At 36.3% G+C, this 20226-nt stretch overlaps 2 protein-coding genes across 4 annotated transcripts; one reads left to right on the top strand and one right to left on the bottom strand.

The window, feature by feature from the left end:
* Nucleotides 1-2409: 2409 nt before the first annotated feature.
* On the top strand, nt 2410-8040 carry LOC104891179 (hypothetical protein). 3 transcript variants are annotated; one of them, XM_010676838.4, is made up of 8 exons: nt 2410-2563; nt 3784-4153; nt 5041-5390; nt 5480-5729; nt 6043-6208; nt 6292-6394; nt 6641-6769; nt 7326-8040. In XM_010676838.4, exons 2-8 carry the CDS (start codon nt 3922-3924, stop codon nt 7824-7826), a joined length of 1731 nt encoding a protein of 576 aa, XP_010675140.2. In that variant the 5' UTR covers nt 2410-2563; nt 3784-3921; the 3' UTR covers nt 7827-8040. The 3 variants fall into 3 exon arrangements, with proteins under 3 accessions (XP_010675140.2, XP_010675139.2, XP_048499098.1); XM_010676837.3 differs by lacking the exon at nt 2410-2563 and adding an exon at nt 2570-2716; XM_048643141.2 differs by lacking the exon at nt 2410-2563 and having other exon boundaries at nt 4014-4153; nt 4983-5390.
* A 3334-nt stretch (nt 8041-11374) lies between these two features.
* Nucleotides 11375-18863, bottom strand: LOC104891178 (uncharacterized). The gene is made up of 3 exons (XM_010676836.4): nt 18422-18863; nt 16302-18238; nt 11375-12063 (listed from the first exon to the last, which is right to left on the bottom strand). The coding sequence occupies exons 2-3, from the start codon at nt 17874-17876 to the stop codon at nt 11677-11679; spliced, it is 1962 nt and encodes a 653-aa protein (XP_010675138.1). The 5' UTR covers nt 17877-18238; nt 18422-18863; the 3' UTR covers nt 11375-11676.
* Between the last annotated feature and the right edge of the window lie 1363 nt (nt 18864-20226).

A 20226-nucleotide genomic window follows, 5' to 3' on the forward strand; every position in this document is an offset into this window, starting at 1 on the left:
AAAGGATATATATAGTCATGTTTTATCATTTCAGATTCGTCACAAAACATATTTTTAAAACTATATAAACTTTTTAAGAGTAATTTTTATTTGATTGATGATTAGGGATGTTGAGCAGAGTAGCTAAATGTTGTATATTTACTCCAAGCATTACCCTAACTAGGAAGAAATTTCCCACCCTCTTACTTAATCTTCACAATCCACCTCTTCCTCTAATCTTTATCTCCCTAAATGCTATTAAAGTGCACTTTTCTACCTGAGATTTGCTCATCGGCAAGTCGAGACATGAGACATGGACATGAGGACATCCATGCCCCGGTAAGTCCTGAACATGGTAAGGACGTCTACAAAAGACGTCTTTTTAGGACGTTCCTACTTCCTACCATGATCAGGATGTCAGACCCCCGATCCTTTTTTATGAAGGTAAAATTAAAATCTCATCCCCAATATTTGTTTTTTCACTCGACGTTGAATTTTTTTACCAACTTAGACTTTTTCTAGTGACGTTGATTTGTTCTAGCAACGAGTCACTAGTTACCCAACAACTTTAATGTGAATGTGTGGTGGAAGATGAAAGTGGTATGGAGGTAATGGTGGATGTAAGATGGTGGATGGTGCCCTGATGGCGAAACTTTAGAGAGAGCGAGGTTGAGAAATGAGAAGCCAAGGAGGGGTGGGGGTATAGATGGAAAATGTTAACAAAATAGGACAATGCTTGGACAAACTAAGGCGGTGTCTGTACAAATATATTAAAAGGCGTGCGAAAACAAGAAACTATGTCACATGAGTTTTAGTTCATGTAATTCGTGTACATAAAGATATTAAGAAATTGCATAGCATAGGATTCGATCTCAAGACGTCAAGTACATATATACTAAATTCTAACCACTAGGCTACGTTGTATTTAGTGTTATTATCATAAAGTATTATATTAATAAATGAAATTTTTTCTTACCTGGGGCATAGCCCGGGCCTAATAACTAGTTTAACAAGTAAAAGGTATAAGTACAGTATAAAAGTATGTATTTAGGACGTTAGTAAGAAATTATAGGGCGTTAAATAACAAAATCTTACGACAAATTATCGAAAAAAAAACAAATTAGAGGTAATACGTATTTTAAGGTAAAACAAAGGTAGTATTATTTATAGGGAAAATTTCATAAAACTACTTTTTATAATCAATTTTTTTTCAATTAAATACCTTTTAAAAATTTTATTTCAGAAAACTAGTTTTTTGAAATAAATTGGCTATAAAAGTTATTTTTTTAAAATTTTTCCTTATATTGCTTATTTATTGCTAACATTTTAATTTTAACTTCGTATACATAATTTTAAAAATTGTATATATCATTTTTTTTGTGATAAAAGTGTAATTTTACATGTGGACCGGAATAACTAAACTGTCCTTTTTTCTCTAAACAAGAGTGAATTATGATAACAAAAATGTCATATTAGTGTGAGCTGTGGCAGTATAGAAACTTTTTAGTTGAGCTCTGAATTAATAGCCACTTTGCCAGCTTATCAACGTAGTTTTCGTAGAGACTATTCAAGAGGTCCCCTCCACCAGAAGAATATATTCTCACTTGCACTCTATAGAATCTACCTTATGAACATTTTGCTTCAACCAACCTTAATCCTTATCTCATCATGCACTCATTGCTTAGTACTTTGCGGAACTAGAAAGAAAATGCACAAAACAAAGAAAAGTCAAAAAACAAAAACCCATTATCACAAGGTAAACTCTATTACAATAATCTTCTTAAAACTTTCTCAATACATATTTACAGATATAAAAATTAGCTTAATTTTAGATAGATATAAGATACCTTAATTTTAACCTACCACAATTGACTAAACAAGATGCCACCTAAAACTAATTTAATTTAATTTAATTTGTGATGATAGATAAATTGATCATAAATTTAAAATTGACCCAACCCAAATTAAAAACAAACCAAATAGAGTACCGTTCATATGGGCATATTATTTTTTGGTACATGGAAAAAAATTGGAAAATCATATTTTAAATGTAATAACATTAAGTCTCTTAGTTAAATATAACCAAATAGAATCAATCTTAAATAGTTTTGAAAAAATACTTTAAAACATTACAACTTACCAACTATACTAATAATATTAATAGATGGGTTATCGTGTAAGCTCTATCCTAACCCACTTCGTTAAATAATTAGGTCATATCAAATTATTTCACATATATATATAACTAAAACCATAACGTAAATATTCTAATTTCGTGTCAAATTCCATTCGAGTTCACAAATAATATCAATCTTCACAATTTCTACTTACCATTATTCATCCCTATCGCTATTTGCAATCTATATTTACTAAAAATCACCCGTATTTTTTCCTTTATTCATTTGTCACCCCTCCTCACAAGTGTTACAGTGTAGTAGCCAAATTAATAAAGAAAAACGTTCACTAAAAGTTAAGAATAATCCAATCATGAATCAGAAGAGAGAGAAAGATAATGAAGAATGTTTAGAAAGATCAAGAAAATGTCTGTCATAGGTATATCTTCCTTAGAAGGGCTTTTGGTTTGGTAAGCTTTTCTTTGGACCCTCACAAATATCTTCCTCTGACATCTATACAACAATTCTTCTTCCTTCTGTTTTTCTTGTTCATTCATAAATCTTCAAGAACAAAACTATCACACAAGAAATTAATGTGTTAAACTTACCAAAACAAAGAAAAAGTAAGTGTACTTTTAAAGGTTTCAGTTTGTTTCTTATGTTGTTTTTGCAGGGTTATCTGGATTCTTTTCTTCTTTGGTGGTATTCAAATTCCATTTAATTGTAACTAAACAAAGAAAAACAAGAAAAAAGTTTAATGGGTGTTGATATTTTTTCCATTTTTGTTGGTTTCTACAGGTGTCTCTGTTTTTCTTCATCACTCTCCTTTTTCTCTATTTCTCTCTTCACATTTTTTCAGTTGAGTAGTGATAAATTTGCTGTTTCTCCTTCAGAAAAATTTCTATTTTTTTTCCTTGGGTAAATTCTTCAGATTTTTTTTTTGCTGTTTTTATTCTAATAAATTATATCCAAATATACATGAAATTCTGATTCTTGTGCAGCTTTTTTTTCCCCTAAATTTCTTTCTGATTTTAAAGTGGTGTCCCTTTTTTTTCTTTCTTTCTGTGTTTCTTTGATTTCTGTTTGTCAGCTGTGTTTCTATAAATAATATGAGTTGTTATTATTCTCATTTCTTTTTGTTTCTTAAGAAGAACAATTCTCATTTCTTATGTATGAATGCATGATCATGGCTAACTAATTTTCCATGTAATTTTTTTTAAAATTTAATTTACTATTTTTATTTTTTAATCTATGATTAAATCTTGTTTATATCAAAATTATGGTTTTTTATTTTATTTTGATAACGACAATAATCTTTATTTGCTTGCCTATTTTTTCCTAGTAAAGTGAATGAGTGAGTTCAACTTAGTGTAGTTCTTGATTAATATCCCCAAGAATTTCCATTTATTATGCATGATAATGATATTATTCACTCGTTTTCAATTGTAAATCTCTGGTTTTTTCTTTTTTACTATTACAAAATTTCATTATTTGCATGTGACAAGGTTGATACACCTTTAATATTGACGCTCTAACTCTTAATTGCTCAAAATTGTACTTCAATATCATAAAGTAAAAACCCAAATTAATATTTTTATTGCCTTTTTTTGTTAGTTGTTGTATAGAATTTATTATTTTGCAAAATTTCTTGCTTGTTTATAATTTCTTTTGACTCCTATGATACTTACAGGAACAAATTATGGGAGCAATTTCATGTGATAAGTGGTTGAAAAGTTGGTTGCGATTTTGATGGAAAGAGATAGTGGGATCTTTTGTAATTTTTTTTATTAAAATCGCATTTTCGGTGTAGTAATAAAAAGAAAAGAAAATGGAAGCAGAAGATCAAAAGGGTCTAGAGAGGGTTTTTTCACAGAAAGCGTTAGCAATGAGCAGTTCATTTCCATGTCAAATTTGTGTAGTGGGTTTTCTATGTGGGATTTGTCTCACTTCTCTGTTTCTTGCTGGTCTTACTTCATTTGGTCGTTTCGAATTCGACGGGATTCAGTTTCATCAAATTTCATCTGCAATTTTGCCTTGGAATTCTGATTCTCAAATTATCAGTAAGTTTAAATGTTTCTTGTTTATGTATGATCATCATTGCCTTTGAATTTGGTTTCAATATTCGCCTTTGAATATGTTTTCTGATTAGTGATCAATGAGTAAGACATAAATCTTGAAAATGTCAAATGTTATTAGAAATGAACAAGAGTTGCCTATGTGTTTTATGGTTGTGTAAAGCCTAAACATAAATAGCTGACGACAATAAGATGAATAGTTGTCACTTTTGTTTTTGGTGTAGTGAGAGCCACAAAGGCAAATGATGGAGACAAGATTTGATCCCAGGTTTTGAATACGGCCTCTCAAGAATTTAAACGAGTGGATTTACTAAATTGCCCCTCTCACATTAGTGATGATCATCGATGAATAGTTGTCCATTAAGCCGCACTAGTTAAGAAATAGAAAATGGTATACGTGAATTTAAAATTTTGGATGGAAGGTGTAACCAAATACTACATGTTTGCTCACTGGATACATTCCTTGGGCATTGAGAAGAACTATTTTTTAATTCATTAAGTGTATTTTGTTTTGAAGGCATCGATGTATGCTGTGCATGAACACGTTCAGTCAGATTATAAGCTCATTACTTGTATATACACAGATTATGTCTTACAGTGGCTGAATTACTAGAGACTACAACACAAGAATAGATTACCCCCCAAAAAAAATATGTTGTGTGTCCGAATTCATTTTTCTTATTATATGTGACCGAGTAAATATTTCTTTGGGTGGATGGTATATGTGCAATGTGTTTTAGCAAGATCAAAACAAAACTTAGCAAAGATTCTTGTTGAATTTGAGAAATATAATTGATTTTTCTTCTGTTTTCAGGCTGATTTTTATGTCTTCAAGTTTTCAGAGCTTTAATATGCTTTATTTCCTGATACAGCAAGAGACAGCAGCTCTAACCCTATGAGGGAATTGAATCCGAGAGATCATAAATCGTGTTGTGATGAAGAAAAGGTATCTTTGCTATATTCAGCATGGAGTACCTTACTAAATGAATCACACGACCCATTGACAAGCACAAAATCAAATGTTCCGAATGCCCCTCATTTGGAGAAGTGCAAGTCAAGAGCTCAGATGAACAAGCGGCTTGATACACGTGTTGGTAAGGCAACATTTCCCCCATGGAGTCTTTGGAAAGGATCATTAGACATCTACTCTAAGGGTTCAGAAGATGAGCAGTTGAACGATTTCAGAGATCAGGATATATCTGAAGGTGCTTATCCTCCCTGGGTATGTTTCTATATAAAAACAATATGTACAATCTATTCTATAGATTCTGTCTTTGATTATTAGTATCTAATCTTTGCTTCTTTTGATAGGTTACGGGATCTAATGAAGAAAATTACCCCTTAACAAGAAAAGTGCAGCGTGATATATGGCTTCATCAGCACCCCTTGAACTGCCGTGACCCTAATGTAAAGTTTCTTGTGGCTGATTGGGAAAGACTCCCCGGATTCGGTATAGGGGCACAAATTGCTGGAATGTGTGGACTTCTTGCTCTTGCAATTACTGAGAAGAGAGTGCTCGTAACAAATTACTATAATCGTGCTGATCATGATGGCTGCCAAGGTAATAAATGATTTTGCAATTTTTGTAGGTAACTTTTCATAAAGTAGCCGGAATCGGACACTTCATTTGAGCCAAAATCATGAAATTTTCATATAGACTTGGACACTCCGATACTCAACCAAGTCCGAGTAACATGATGTTGAGTTGCTGATACTCAAAACGCCTACTGTCTACAAGTAAATAAGCTTTTACCACTTAAATGAGAAATAATGGTTCCTTAGAATGCTGGTTTTAGTTTCCAAGATAACACAAAGCTGAAATGTAAGTAACTTCTTAGTGTATAAAATCAGTGCGTTTTTTATGGATTTCACAGGTTCATCTCGTGGAAGTTGGGCGTGTTATTTCATTCCAGAAACATCTCAAGAATGCCGAGATCATGCTTTTGAGCTCATGCAACAAAAAGAAGCATGGGAAAAGGATATCATAAAATCAAAAGATAATTACACTTCTAAAGAGATATGGGCAGGACGGACTCCCAGGTAATTCCTTGCACTGTTTTGTTCAAATTGTATTTGGTTTATGGAGAACATGAAATATTCATTGGTATAATGAATTACTCCAGAAACTGGGGTACGCCTTGGAGTTATTTGCAACCAACAACAGAAATAAACGGGAGTTTTGTAGCATTTCATAGAAAAATGGACCGAAGATGGTGGCGAGCACAGGTAATTAGCTCATGTTTTTTCATGTCTGCATCTTAGATAGTCAAAGAGCGTTCGGATTACTAATTGATATGTCACTTACATACAAATCACTAACTTTTTTTAGTATAGTTTGTATCTGACAATGTGACATTCTGAATTCAAGATATTGACCTCCTGCTCTGTTTCATGGATTCAGTAAAAGATACACAATTTAAATGAGAATACTAATGAATCTTACGTTACTGATTTTTGCCTAAACTCTGTCAGGCTGTACGGTATCTGATGAGGTTTTCAACTGAGTACACATGTCATCTTATGAATGCTGCTCGACATGCTGCGTTTGGAAAGGAGGCTGCAGAAATGGTCCTCGCCAATCATATGGAAGAATGGCACAAGGTAGACATGCAACTCAAAACCATTGAAACACTCTTTTACATTTAAGCTTTGTTGGGTTGGATGGGAAACACACTTATAGGATAGTTTTACTTTAGTTGGTTTCTTGCATGAGAAGTTAATGGGAACAGAAAAAATGGAGATGGAAGGGTGAAGATAGATGAGAGGAAAGACATAGGTAAGAAATATAGAGGGAAATGTTCCATTCCTACCTTTAGGAGGGAAAATGTGGTCTTCAAGTCGGAGAACTGTTTTTAACCATTTGGAAATCTGTTATCCACTCTTCACAAACCAAACAAAGTAGAACGGAAAAAAAATACTTATCCTAGAGAATATTTTCTACCCAAGCAAAAACCCCCTTAGGAAAAAGGATTTAAGTTCAGTTGTTATTTCTTCAACAAAGTCTTGTCTATATCTCCATCTGATTACTCAAGAAATGGAGTTACAAGTTTTTTTACGTTCACCTTGTAACAACCATTTTCTCAAGTTTGAATGTTGGCCAAAATCTATGTTGTGCAACACCTTTAGTAAAAGAAAATGACTATGCTTCCTTTTACAGGATGACACGGAATACCCTGCATCGGAGATAGAAAAATACGTATGGTCAAATCACAGACCCTGGATCCCGAGACCACTCCTAAGCATGCATGTAAGAATGGGAGACAAAGCTTGCGAAATGAAGGTCGTGGAATTCAAAGAGTACATGCGCCTTGCTAATAGGATAAGAAAACAGTTCCCAGACCTAAGAGGCATTTGGCTATCCACTGAGATGCAAGAAGTCGTCGACCTAACCAAGCTATATGCTACATCTGGATGGAACTTCTACTTCACGAACGTGAAAAGACAGGTCAGTAACATAACAATGGCAGCCTATGAGGCGAGCCTAGGGAGAAAGACCAGCACGGAGTATCCTTTGGTCAATTTCTTGATGGCTACCGAGGCTGATTTCTTTATCGGAGCGTTGGGTTCCACTTGGTGCTTTTTGATAGATGGGATGAGAAATACGGGAGGGAAAGTTATGGCGGGATATTTGAGTGTTAATAAGGACAGATTTTGGTGATGAGGAAGGATTGACAGTTTAAGAGTTATCATAAAGTCCGATCACATTCAACTACAGTTTTGATCCCTTATGTATGTGCAAAAAACAGATATGAGGTGATATGATTTGCTGTATGTATAAAGAGTAGAATGTTGTATATTCGAGGTTCATAAACGTACCATACATTGTATAATTATTTCATGAATAATTATCTCTACAATTTACAGAGTGAGCATATGGATGGAACTAGACGGCTACATTTAGTTGACTAACAAATTAACAAGGTGTTTTAGTAAAGAATAGAAGTCACTTTCATACCTTGTTAAATGTTTAGCTAATCAACTCGTTAGTTGTTTAGTTCAGACAATTTGTTAAATCTTTGCGTCGGCAGAATTCTCAAGTACAAACCCTATGATAGTTGGACCTACAAGAGCTTTGGTCGCTAACTCACCACGAATCCTGTTTGGCAAAAGTAGTTTTTAGGATAGATATTAGTAGTAGTGGTGGTTTTTGGATTTTTTTAATAGGTTTTAGTAGTATGTTGGATATTGGTTGTTAGAGATTACAAATAGCTTTTAAAATAAATATTGTTAAGAAAATTAGTTTTAAATTATTAAAAGAACAATATTTGAACTATGATGTACCTTTTTAACCGTTGAAAGAATATTTTAAGAAAACTAAAATATAGTTTCGAAGTTATAATCGTTTTGAGAGTAGCTTCTAAAGCTTATTTTGAAATGCCACTGTATTTAATACTCCTTTTACATCCACTCTAGTTTTGGTTGGTCAAACCTCTACCCTCAACATAAAAAATTGTTGCCAAACCCACTCTATTTCATTGTTCAATTATGGTGATTTTACATGTCTTTGATATAGATACTAAATGGTACGATCTACTTAAATTATGTGTATTACTAATATACTAGCCAGGTACAATAGTTGGCAACGCACTATCTCTCTACGCTCCCCAACAAAAAACCCTAGGAGAAACCCTAAAAACACCAACCGCTCCAGCAGGCTCGCTGGTGCGCTGGTGGCGACCTTGCACACGATCACCAGTGAGCCTGCCTTCCCTGATTTTCGTTTCGTTTTCTAGTCCATGTTTCTTAGAATCGTGTTTCCTCCTCCCTTGTTTCAGTACTTAGCTTAGGTTTCCCCCACCCCCGTCCCCCGTGTTCGAGTCAATTGGTGATACTCCGCTGCCGCCTTGCAGGTACCAGTGTAGTGAATCGTCGTCGGCAAGTTCTTTCCTCCCCCCTCCCCTTCGTGTTTGTCGTACTTCCCTTCTCCATCCCCTGTTACGTTTCATCGTCGGGCTCCCTCCCTCCCCGTGTTTCGTGCGTTGGCTTCCCTCCCCCCTCCCATAGTATGTTAATCGGTTAGTGGTTCTTCAGTTTAACATTTGTGTCTTCCCCTTCCCGCGTTTGGTCGAGTCTCTTAATTTAGGGTTCGGTGTTACGAATCTAGTGATGTGCGTTTTCGTTATTTTCATGTTTGTTTCTTTCAGATCCAATAACCCTTGCCTTTTTGTGACTAGATGTGCTTGGGTGTTCATTAGTGATGATTGGTGGGCAGTTCAAGGCTTTTGGTTTCCTATGATAAAGGAAGATCTAGGCAACCTAGTAGGTAAAGCCAATAATCCTGGAGTTAGGCATGACATTTTTGCCACTTTAGGAATTCAGGTGTTGGTGAAGATGAGAGGAGATTCTCTCTTAAGATCTGTTGTGCGTCGGTCTTATGGGTTCGGGATTGTGAGTTTGGATCTTAGGATCTGTCAGTGGGGAAAGTTCTTCAATCTAACTCTCCCCAAATTATCGGGATGGCTTCAAGTGTCATCACACCTCAAAAACACATCTTGTGGGAGACACTCCAACTTGCTTTGGGGTACGTAAAGATCTCCACTTCTTTTGAGTTTCATCTAGTGTGACTGAACTTCGAATACCCTCGCAACAGGTCAAAAGTCACTAAAGAATGCGACTTCATTGTTAGTTGAAATCAGGCGAATCCCAGGAGGATCATGAAGGACCTTGGAATTTTGTGTCTAGTGGACATTAGGATCTACTAGTTATCGTACGACAATCTCTCAATGAAGATTGTTAGAGTTTTGTATCTTAAGAGATTTCCTCTCATATCCAACCTCACCCACCATCGCTCAAGACAAATTTCTTTCGGACTAGACAAATAGTAGCTAGTGTTTTCAAAATATGTACGAGTTAATGAAGTTCTTATTAGTGTTAGTTGTTTCTGTTTGGTTGTATTAGCATTAGGTTGTACTCCAGTTTTTAATTAATGCAAAGTTTCTCAATGTCAGAAAAAAAAAATACAAATACCAACTTTAAATTTTCATCCTAGTAGCCACATCATCTCATAATTAATCTCTTCCAACTTATTTGTCATTCATTATAAAATTTGCACTTTTACTAAGTAAACATATAAAATTTCTTAAGCATGACGAAGACTGCAATTTCTATTATATACCCAAGTGTAACACGAGTACACGAGTATGAGACAACCATATGAGCAGAATTACAACTTCAAATGAGCATAAAGATTGACCGTCGTAAGTGGTTGTTTCGGTCAAGCAGTTAATATCCCACAATATATATTGTGCTATTGATGGTGTCTTTAGCCAAAACGATTACTCTTTATGAACTAATTGAGGCACTTTTCTTAATAAAAATATTTACTGATTTCTTTATTGTGGTGGCTCTCACTATATCTTTTCTCAATTATTTTATATTGTGAAATGGAGGAAATGGCAAAATTTATATAATTGTTCGAAATAAGATCTTCAATAAACTCTATTCTCCTCCTTGTCTCAATGTCTCATTATATGAGGCAATGTCAATTATTTTGGATGAAATAATGCTTCACTCGTACGAGCAAGTTGCGTGCAAGTACTGCTCCAACATGTTAAAAAGTGAACCGAGCTCACCTCAAAATTTTAAGATCAGCCCCCACACATACATCAAGATGTACTTTTGACAACTAATACCATGTTCTCTTCACCTACCCTAAAAGAAATGTTCTCTTTAAACTTGTAAATACAAAACTTTTAGAAGATGAAGTACATAGTGTATAAATTAACGTTGGAGTACATTAACACAAAGGCAACATACAAAGAAAATGCAACTCTATTAGCCGGCCTTTGCTCATAAAAAAAGTTGCCTGCTCGAAGCCCATCCAATGACCCAAAACTATTCATACAATTTCCAATGATAATAGTTATATTCACAACTACAATAACTTCTAATAAGTAGATTTTTGTTAAACAATACTTTTGCCCAAAACTTAGCAGATTGAACATGCAGCCAAAGAGAGGGTAAGCAGATGGGTAGACATTTGTCAATTTACACAAGAAAAAACACACGCACGCGCGCACACACACTCCAAGATGTTTAGAGTTAGATTATACGGATCCTTGCAGAACTTGTGATCACAAAAAAATAGCACAACGTTCAAATTGCACCACGAAAGATCACTCTAGGTTCTTTTCAACTTGATACATCTCAGTGGAGCTATCACCATCAAGCTACAATTATATGATGCCTAAAGTACGCTTCAAAAAATGTACCAACACTCAGCACTTCAACATTGATAAAACAGAAAGAACAAACAAATAATTTCGTGAATGAGATTAAAAAAATTAATAGATACATAAAGCTGGTCTAAGGGAGGAAAAAAAAAGGCTAGAACAAAAACATGGCAGCTTCTAATTGATAAATTTCACATCACATAACAGAACACAACAGCATGAAGGAACACCTTCATCCTTCTCTCTCAGCATGACCTGTATTAAGTTTCGGACACGCAGAAGCGAGATTTATACCATCACCTAGAACAGGAGTCATCGGATAATTTATTCCAGCAATTATTCCACTTCCTCACTCAAGTGATGTCCAACATCCCCGTTTTTGGGTGCTGCCGGTCTACGGTTTTTCTTGCTCTTAGCCTTCCTAGCTTTCATTCTACGTTTCTTCTCATTGGCATCAACCCAAGTGTAGTCTGACGGTATACTGAAAGGATCAACCTCATCTCTATACCGATGACTTTGGCTCTCACCGTCACTTGATTGCCCACCACGACTCCCTCTCATCCATGAGATCCATGAGGTAGAACCCTCTGAGTCTTTAGATTTCGAGTCTTGAAAATGAGCTGGACTAGAAAGAGGAGTTGAGAACTCTTCTATTGGTTGTAGCTCCTCAAATTTTGTGAATGTGACAACTACTCTAATTGTTGGGACAATTGGAATCGCAACCTGCACAGAGAAAAGTAAGACCTTAAAGCAGCAAGATAGAGGACAGCCTTCACTGAGCATATTTGTTAATCGAGTCTTATTTAGGTATGCCTAACAAGAAAATATGGGCTCAGAGAAGCAAAACACCAAATGCCACAGCACTTGGAAACAAATAAGACTTCATAATGAGCGACTCTACGTCAAACGAGATAAGCAAATCAAAAGATTTAACCATAATTTCTAGAGTATGCAATAAATTCACTTCTGCGGGACACTACCGATACAAAGTACTCCGTGTGTTCCTATTTGTTCTAAAAATAGAATATGGAAAGAAACCAAGGTAAATGCACTGTTTTGCACTCTCTTGTTTATAGGAACTTATCTCTTACTTTTGGAACTTCTCCCTTACTTTATGATACTTCTCTCGTACTCTTTGTTGTCCAAATAATGTAATATTATCTATATGAAAAAACTTTCTTAACATTCCAATGAGGAAAGCAAGAAGAACAAATAGGAGTCGTGGGAGTAAATTTAAGAAAAATTATCCAAATACCTCTATCTGGTGAACTGATTATTCCCAAAGCCAATCCTAACTTTCTTTTTATGTATAGTTCAACAACGGTCTATACTTATATCTTGTTGTTACTACCTACGTACTTACTACAAAGACAGACCAACGAGAAGAATAAGAGGGGACTACCCTAGTGGGAATTTCTAGTTTTTGTTGAAGAGATAAAGGCTGATGCATAATTGATGGGTTTATAGAGGTCCATGTAGTAGACCAAGGGAGGACGAAGAGAAAAATAAACTTCCTTTAGAAAGATATAAAGTATATTTGAGTAGAACATAAAACAAACGAATGAAATTCGATAATGGGTAGAACCAAAAAGAACGAAGGGAATAACAGTCACTTAAGGCTGGTCATCAGAATTAGGGCTTGTTCTTTTGGACTGAAAGAAACTGAACTAACTTGAGAAAATGAAATGCAGAGAGTAACTTAAGTGAACTGAAAATAAGTCCAAAAGAATAGGGCCTTAAACATTCACTCACGGATGGTTATTTGAACAAATGAGGAGTGCTATTACAATAATGTATTATGTATACTACTCCCTCCATCCCAAATAAGTCTTGTTTCCATTTTGGGAGTCAAACTTTACAATCTTTGACCAAATATTTTTATTAATATAAACCAAAAAAATACTCATGTAGGATCTTGTTAGATTCGCCTTCATATGTACTTTCATAGTGCCAACTTTTATATTATTTAATAATACGAAAATGAAGATATCGAAGGTCAAAGGTACATCTTGGAGATTACGCAAAAGGAAACAGGTCTTATATTATGGGATGGAGGGAGTAGTATTTTACGAAGTGGGCACAAGTCATATGGTGAAAATAAAATTCAGTTAGGGATAACCTAAATAAATTATGGGCGGTTTTGTATTACTAATACTAAATTATAATAGGCACTGCATTCAAAGACGATCCGCAAAACAAGCTTCTATCAACGCGCTATTACTTAGAAGATGGTACTTTCTAACATATTCTCATTTAAAGAAAAGGGGATGTAGTGGAGATCTGAAGAGCATCCAATTGCACTCGCATTAAATATTTGAATTTTATCAGGGTGTCACTGCCCATGTGTAAGTCCAAGTACATTTTACATGAAAGACATCTAACAGACACCTTACGTAATTGATTGCGACAGAATGCAGCAGCCTCAATTAAAAGATCACTACTCCTCTATGAATATATCTGTGATCATGAATCTAAGCTTTCAGATGCGATCTTTGTTAGCTTGCCAATACAAAACCTACCAAAATAGGTAGCTTCAGATGGCCAGATACTTCCAAAAGGACTCCCCCCCCCCCCCTCCTTAAATTACCTGCCCCTTAGAATGAAAATCCACAGACAATGACAATTAACATGTACCTCACTTCATTTAATCCCCCTCCCCCCCCCCCCCCCCCCCCAAACCAACCAACCAAGGGAGCGTGTCTGTCTCATGTTTGTCCGGGTACTCACAGGTCCAAGATTTGGCAAGTCATGAAAACACCAGAGTCCTAATATTAGTTGGGTTAACTTGATCGAACTTGAAAATAGATTAGCAACAGGTAGGCATATAGGTCTTTTGTCAAGGCTTGTTAAACTTAAAAGAGATTGATGATAAATTGCTCTACTTCTGATTGATACAATTTCTGATCAGTATATTGTCAATGGGAGTTTACTCAAAATTTGGGATTATGGTTGTCTATTGTCCCAAGACCATCTCTATTTACATTTTTCTGTTGTCCCTCAGTCATGTAAATTTGGAAAAGGATTAACAATGGGTGGAACCATGTCTCTTTTCCTTGAAATCAGAGCTTTATGATAGGAAGATGGTGTATATTTTACACTCCTTATTCAGGCATAGATGTATTGATTTGATCTACAATCTGTGATGATGATGATGATCTTAGAGTGATGCACGCCCTTACTTACAGATTTGACATAGGCACAATCCTATTCTATTTTTCATAATAGGACTCAGCATACACAAATTTGACGGTGACATTCACAATCAAATGGGACCTTGTACTCTCACAACAATGACAAGAATGATGCTCTAGACAATAGGAAGAACTCAAAGCTCAACTACAGCTCCAAACTGCCACCTTTTCCAAGTTTAGGTTAACGCACAGCTATACACTCCCAGCAACAGCAAGTCAAATTGTGTCTCACAACAAAATAAAACAACTTGTAACTCTAAGAGACAAGAACAAGGAGAAATGTTGAACCACACCACATGTAAACCTACCAACCCAAGTGCCAGCACTAGAGTCACTTGTTGCGGATCCACTGGGTTTTTATCCTTTTCATTGGGGGAGGTGGGGTCTCTCTTTATTATCGAGCTTTCTAAGTAGGAAGAGGAAGAGAGGCTAAGATAAATTAACTACATATTTTGTACTCAGTTGCAACTTCAATCGAGGGCAGGAAATATATTTCAGAAAGACTCCGCATATTTTAAGGCGTCATCAAATCTTATCCCTAAGATAAAGTTCCAGTAACAATTTTTTGTCAAAATCTCATCAACAGCATGAAGCAGCACACAAAATCTTAATTTGAAGGCTAATGTTCAATGGAACAACTTGCACAAACAATTAGATTCAGCTACATGTGGTCCTTACAAGGTCAAGACCGAATTTCAAGAATGCCACCAGTCATTAATTGAAGCAATGAATTTAACAGAGAAAAGTTCCTACAATTCAACAAGAAAAGCTTATCCTTCCTAGAATGGATTATCTCCTCCAAAGCTGAAGCTCTAGAAACCAAAAGAGATAACAAAATACACTGAGATGTCACAGATCAGTTATTCAGACAATGGCTTAAACACGTCCAATGCTACACAATCAGCTTCCCGACCCCCCCCCCCAAATCCTCCTATTTCCCCTGCTAACCACATTCTAGAACCTGCAAGCTGGTATGTAGTGCAGCAGTGCACCTGCAGATTAGTCTATGAGAAGCAAGTTGTACTCTCGTACCCGTCCATGTACAGGAACACACCATATTTGATGTGACAGTGTCAGTCATACAAACTATTCAGATATGACTGTAGTATTTGTATTTAGCAGATAGGCAACTTAGAAAGTAGTTTCTTCCAACGAGCTCAGATGTCATTGATAATAACTAAGTTACAGAGAAAAGCCAGATTAGTACCACAATAGCAGTAGCCAGTAGTTGCCATTTGACAGTTAAGGACTCACTTTCTTCCAATCATGGTAAGGAACAAAATAGATTAAATAAAAGCCAATGTCAGAAGAAGTTTATATATAAAGGCCTTACTAAACAAGGAACGGTGCCACATGGCGCTCTTCCTTAGGGTGCTTCACTCCATGTAATCCGCACAGAATAAAAAAAATTTAAAATTGCATTGTATAAAATTTGATGCCGTGACATCAAGCTTATATACTAAAGTCTTAATCATTAAACCAAGTGATATTTGGTGTTACCATTTTAAAGTAAAATATTATTAGATAAATATTTTCCTTACCCGGAGCATACTGGGTCTAAAACTAGTTAATCTTTAAAACTGGAAGTGTACGAAACTATAAATCAATAGACAGGTACATTTGAAAGGGACAATTAATATATGACAGAGTGAAAATTTAAATGCAGAAGAACATGAAAACACATATTAAAAATGACGAAAGCAGCACAGCATAAGATCTGACAAGGTAGTAAAGATTGCAAAATTATACAAGTGAGGAATGAGAAAGTACCTTGACAGGGAATGTCCCTGAAGGTAGCTTAGTGGTTAAAAGCTCTCGAAGTCTCCTAACAGCCTTGACCTTATTCGCTAATATATCTAGCAATGGCAAAAGCTCCTCGGTTTTCAATGGGAAATCTGGTGTCAAAAATAAAACGGGTCTCAAACCCTTCTTGTATTCACTCTCATGCCTAGACTCTGTGGTGATCCCTTTCTTCTTTTTCTTCTTACTGTTTTTATCTTTTCCCTTCTTTACATCACCTGCATCATCCTTTTGGGAATCAGCACCTTTTTGGTTGACCCCTTCAGGCGCAAGCTTTGAGAACTTCTTCAGTGCTTTTGCATCCTCAGCCTCATCATTTGCACTTCTGGAACCCTTCTTATTCCAGCCAAACCAACCTTTCTTCTCTTTACCATTGCCATTTGACTCACCATTTTCGAGAGTGACACCCAACCCATTTTCGTGGCAGTCAGCATCACCATGATCATCATCCTCACCAAGACCCTCGGTATTTCCCATACGAAGAGCAGAATCTAACTGCTTTCTTTCTTCAGCAGTTAATATCTCATCAAAATCATCATGTTCAACCCCATTAGCAAGCTTATCTTCATCATCAACAGCAAAGAGCTCCTCATCTGTCAAAGCACCAGGAACTCTTCTTGATTTGACACTCACCATAACGTGAAGCATGTCATACACTTTAGCCTTCCAATTTCCAACCATCTCAGTTCTCTCCTGCCGCCTCCAGTTCAAGTGAGGCACAAGCTCAGCCTGTGTGACATCGATACCTGGTCTGTATGTGTTAGTTTGAGACATCAACGCCACTTCATGGGCAACTTCAGTTTCTGAGGGTTGAGCACCTGCTCCTTCCAATGCATTGGTGATTTCTTTCTCCTTGTGAGCAAGGACAATTAATGAGCCGAAAGGCAAAGACACCTTACCATCCTCTGATGTGTAGCCATCTCCAAGAAATAAAAATGTTTGGTCAGACCGTTGAATACGAAACCCATCAAAACCCGCAAGAGTCATGTCAGCACGAAGGTTAGACCCACGTTTCCAAATACGATAAGTATCTGACGGGGCAATCCGGCCAATGAAAGGAATGACGGAACTCTCAAAGTGGAATGATATCTCCATGTAGAAATCACGAATCCTAGATGCTGAGGCAACAATTCGGGGAAGTCTACGGCACCATTTAGCCCAAGCAAGAGGTTGGTAGTGCCTCGCAATAATCATAGCAATTTGCTCCTCTCTAGTGCAAACAGCTTCCTGGAGAGCATTCCATCCATTATCATTCTGCAAACTCCAGTCAGCACCAGCAGCCATCAAAATTTCTGCCGATATTGGATCCCTCAAACGCACTGCAAGATGCAGTGGAGTCTCCCGGCCTGGAACATCACGTCGATCAACCGCAGCTGAAAACTCATCAGCCTGACGCTCAGCAGCAAGGGACTCATCCTCAGTAGTAACCTCTCCAGCCTTAGCTAATTTAGGAAGGGATGAAATTACACGCTTTAGACCCGCATAATCTCGACGGAGAACAGCTAGATGGACTGGACTATGAGCATATTTGGACAAATCTTCCATTGATTCTCAGTATTCACCTCCCTTCCCCTCTATCCTCCAGTGGATTCAATACCTAAACCACTGCTTCCTCCATTTCCAAGCAGCAATCAAATAAACTGAGCTCGAAGAAGCCAATCTAAATATAGTCACTTAAAGATCAATGCTTTTCATTGAATTCACTCAACTATGAACTTTCAAGGCACCTAAGATTATTGCCAAAAATCAAATAAACTCTCAAATCTGAAGCCAAGGTCAATCAAATGTCAAATCTGAACTACTCCCCAACTAACACTACCTTAAATGGCTAAAACCCCCAATTTCCTCAAATCACCAACCATTTGCCAGATTCAAAAGAGGGTTTTCATGGAGCTCAAATCCACCAACTGGGTACACAAAAAAGTTGCAAATTAAACAAACTATAGCAGTCAACACAGTAAACCAAACAACATCTTCAATTGGGCATCAACCAACCCAAAGATTAGATTCACATAAAGCAAACAAAAAGATTCAAACTTTTACTAACTAAACAAAGAACAAAAGCAAGAAACAAAGAAGAAATGAAGTACCTGAGAAAAAAAACACCAAGAAAGCTGAAAATCAAGCAAATTTGACTATTCTTGAAGAACTATGGTTGAGTTGTTAAAGAAAGGCAAATCTAAAGAGGGAATGGTGGGAGTTGGTAATAAACTAATAATGACCAAAGAATGACTGTGACTGACTGACTCTCTCTCTTTCTCTCTCTAAAATTTGGAGTTTTTGGATCTATGCTCTTCACGCTCAACCCCTCTTTTTCTCTATTATGCTCTGAAAGAAAGAAAGAGTTGTTCTTTTTATTTTCTTTTGGGTTTAAAGGGTGGCTGGAAATGTGTCGAGTTGTTTCACTTTCTTTTTCTCTCTCTCACGTTTACTGCTAGAGATTACAGAGATGACCCATTAATGCTGACAGCACGGAAATGACCCCAATCCACCCCTCTTCTCAAGATACCCCTCTACTGCCTCAGAGTTGTGATAGACGTCTATCTAATCGATATCAATTTTGAGTTTATATCATAATATATTGATATTAGGTTTAAGTCGTATATATAGACTTCGAAATTTATCCTACTCTTTTTATGTCCATCATTCAACTATAAAGGAAGTGTTGGTATTTATCCATAAATATTAAGGGTGCTTTCTCTTCATTTTATACTGTGTAGTATAAGGTGAAAGTATAACTTGTTAGAGGTCATTTGGTTCAAGATATGGAATGAAAAGAGAATGGAAAGTGAGAAGAAATAGGGGAGCGGAATGGTAATTGTCAGGAAAGGGTGTTGTAGTATTTGATTAATGCGGAAAAAATCAGTGAAATAATAAGACCGATAAAAGCAATAAAGAAGATAAACAATAGAACACAAGGATTTACATGGTTCGGTCAAAATAGACCTGCGTCCACATGTTGGGGGATTGAGAGCTTCTTCACTGTTATGGAGAAAAATAGCTAGATAATACAAGGAGTCCTAATAATACTAGAGGCTAAAATTTGTGTGTATAATGAATACCAAGTGGGTCCTTTAGTAACATAAGGAAACCCTAATAAGCCCTAGAATATACTCCGCACAAAATCCGAAAAGAAATCGTGCATCCCGCGTCAAAATCCCCGTCGCCCGATCAGGTGGTCATCAAATTCAAACTGGCTGATGTCTCGGACCCGATCGGGCGTTGCTCGCCTGATCATAGTTCTCTAAGAGCACCCGATCGGGTGAATGCCGTCAGACCCGATCGGATGAAATTCCAGTTCGACAGTGTTTCGTTAAATAGTCATAACTTTCTCGTTTCTCATCAGAATTGGGTATATGACCTATCGTTGGAAAGCTCTTCAAATAGGCTATCACCTCCAATTTGAATCACATAAAAACCATTTATAGATTGAGATGCATTAAAAATAAGTCTTATGCCATTTTCACGAGATTTTTTGTTTTGCTAAATAAGTAAGATTTCATTCAAGCGAAACCATACATCCTAGCCTAACTCAAGCCAAACAAACCAGCTAAGTTGGACTCTTTGGGACAACAGCAGGCAATCAGTGATCTATACAACATCTATAGAGACATAAACCATTGTTTATCTCTATTAGTTATCTTTTGAGGAATAACAACAGTTATTCGGATCTTCATTTCACTTTTAATTCGATTAATGCTACTGCTGATAGTATCAACCTTGTGATATCAGTAGCTCTCATTTCCGGACCTCCATACATGGTAAAGGACAGCTGTAATCCCAGCCAGAATCACTTGCTTTTGGAATTGAGATTTAGAGCTCCTTCTAACCCATCTACAAATCTGATGTAGATCCAAAGCAACATTATTTATTCCCAAACAAACCTTGATCCCCT

This window comes from Beta vulgaris, chromosome 4 (genome assembly GCF_026745355.1).
Source record: "Beta vulgaris subsp. vulgaris cultivar EL10 chromosome 4, EL10.2, whole genome shotgun sequence".
Classification (NCBI taxonomy): Eukaryota; Viridiplantae; Streptophyta; class Magnoliopsida; order Caryophyllales; family Amaranthaceae; genus Beta; species Beta vulgaris.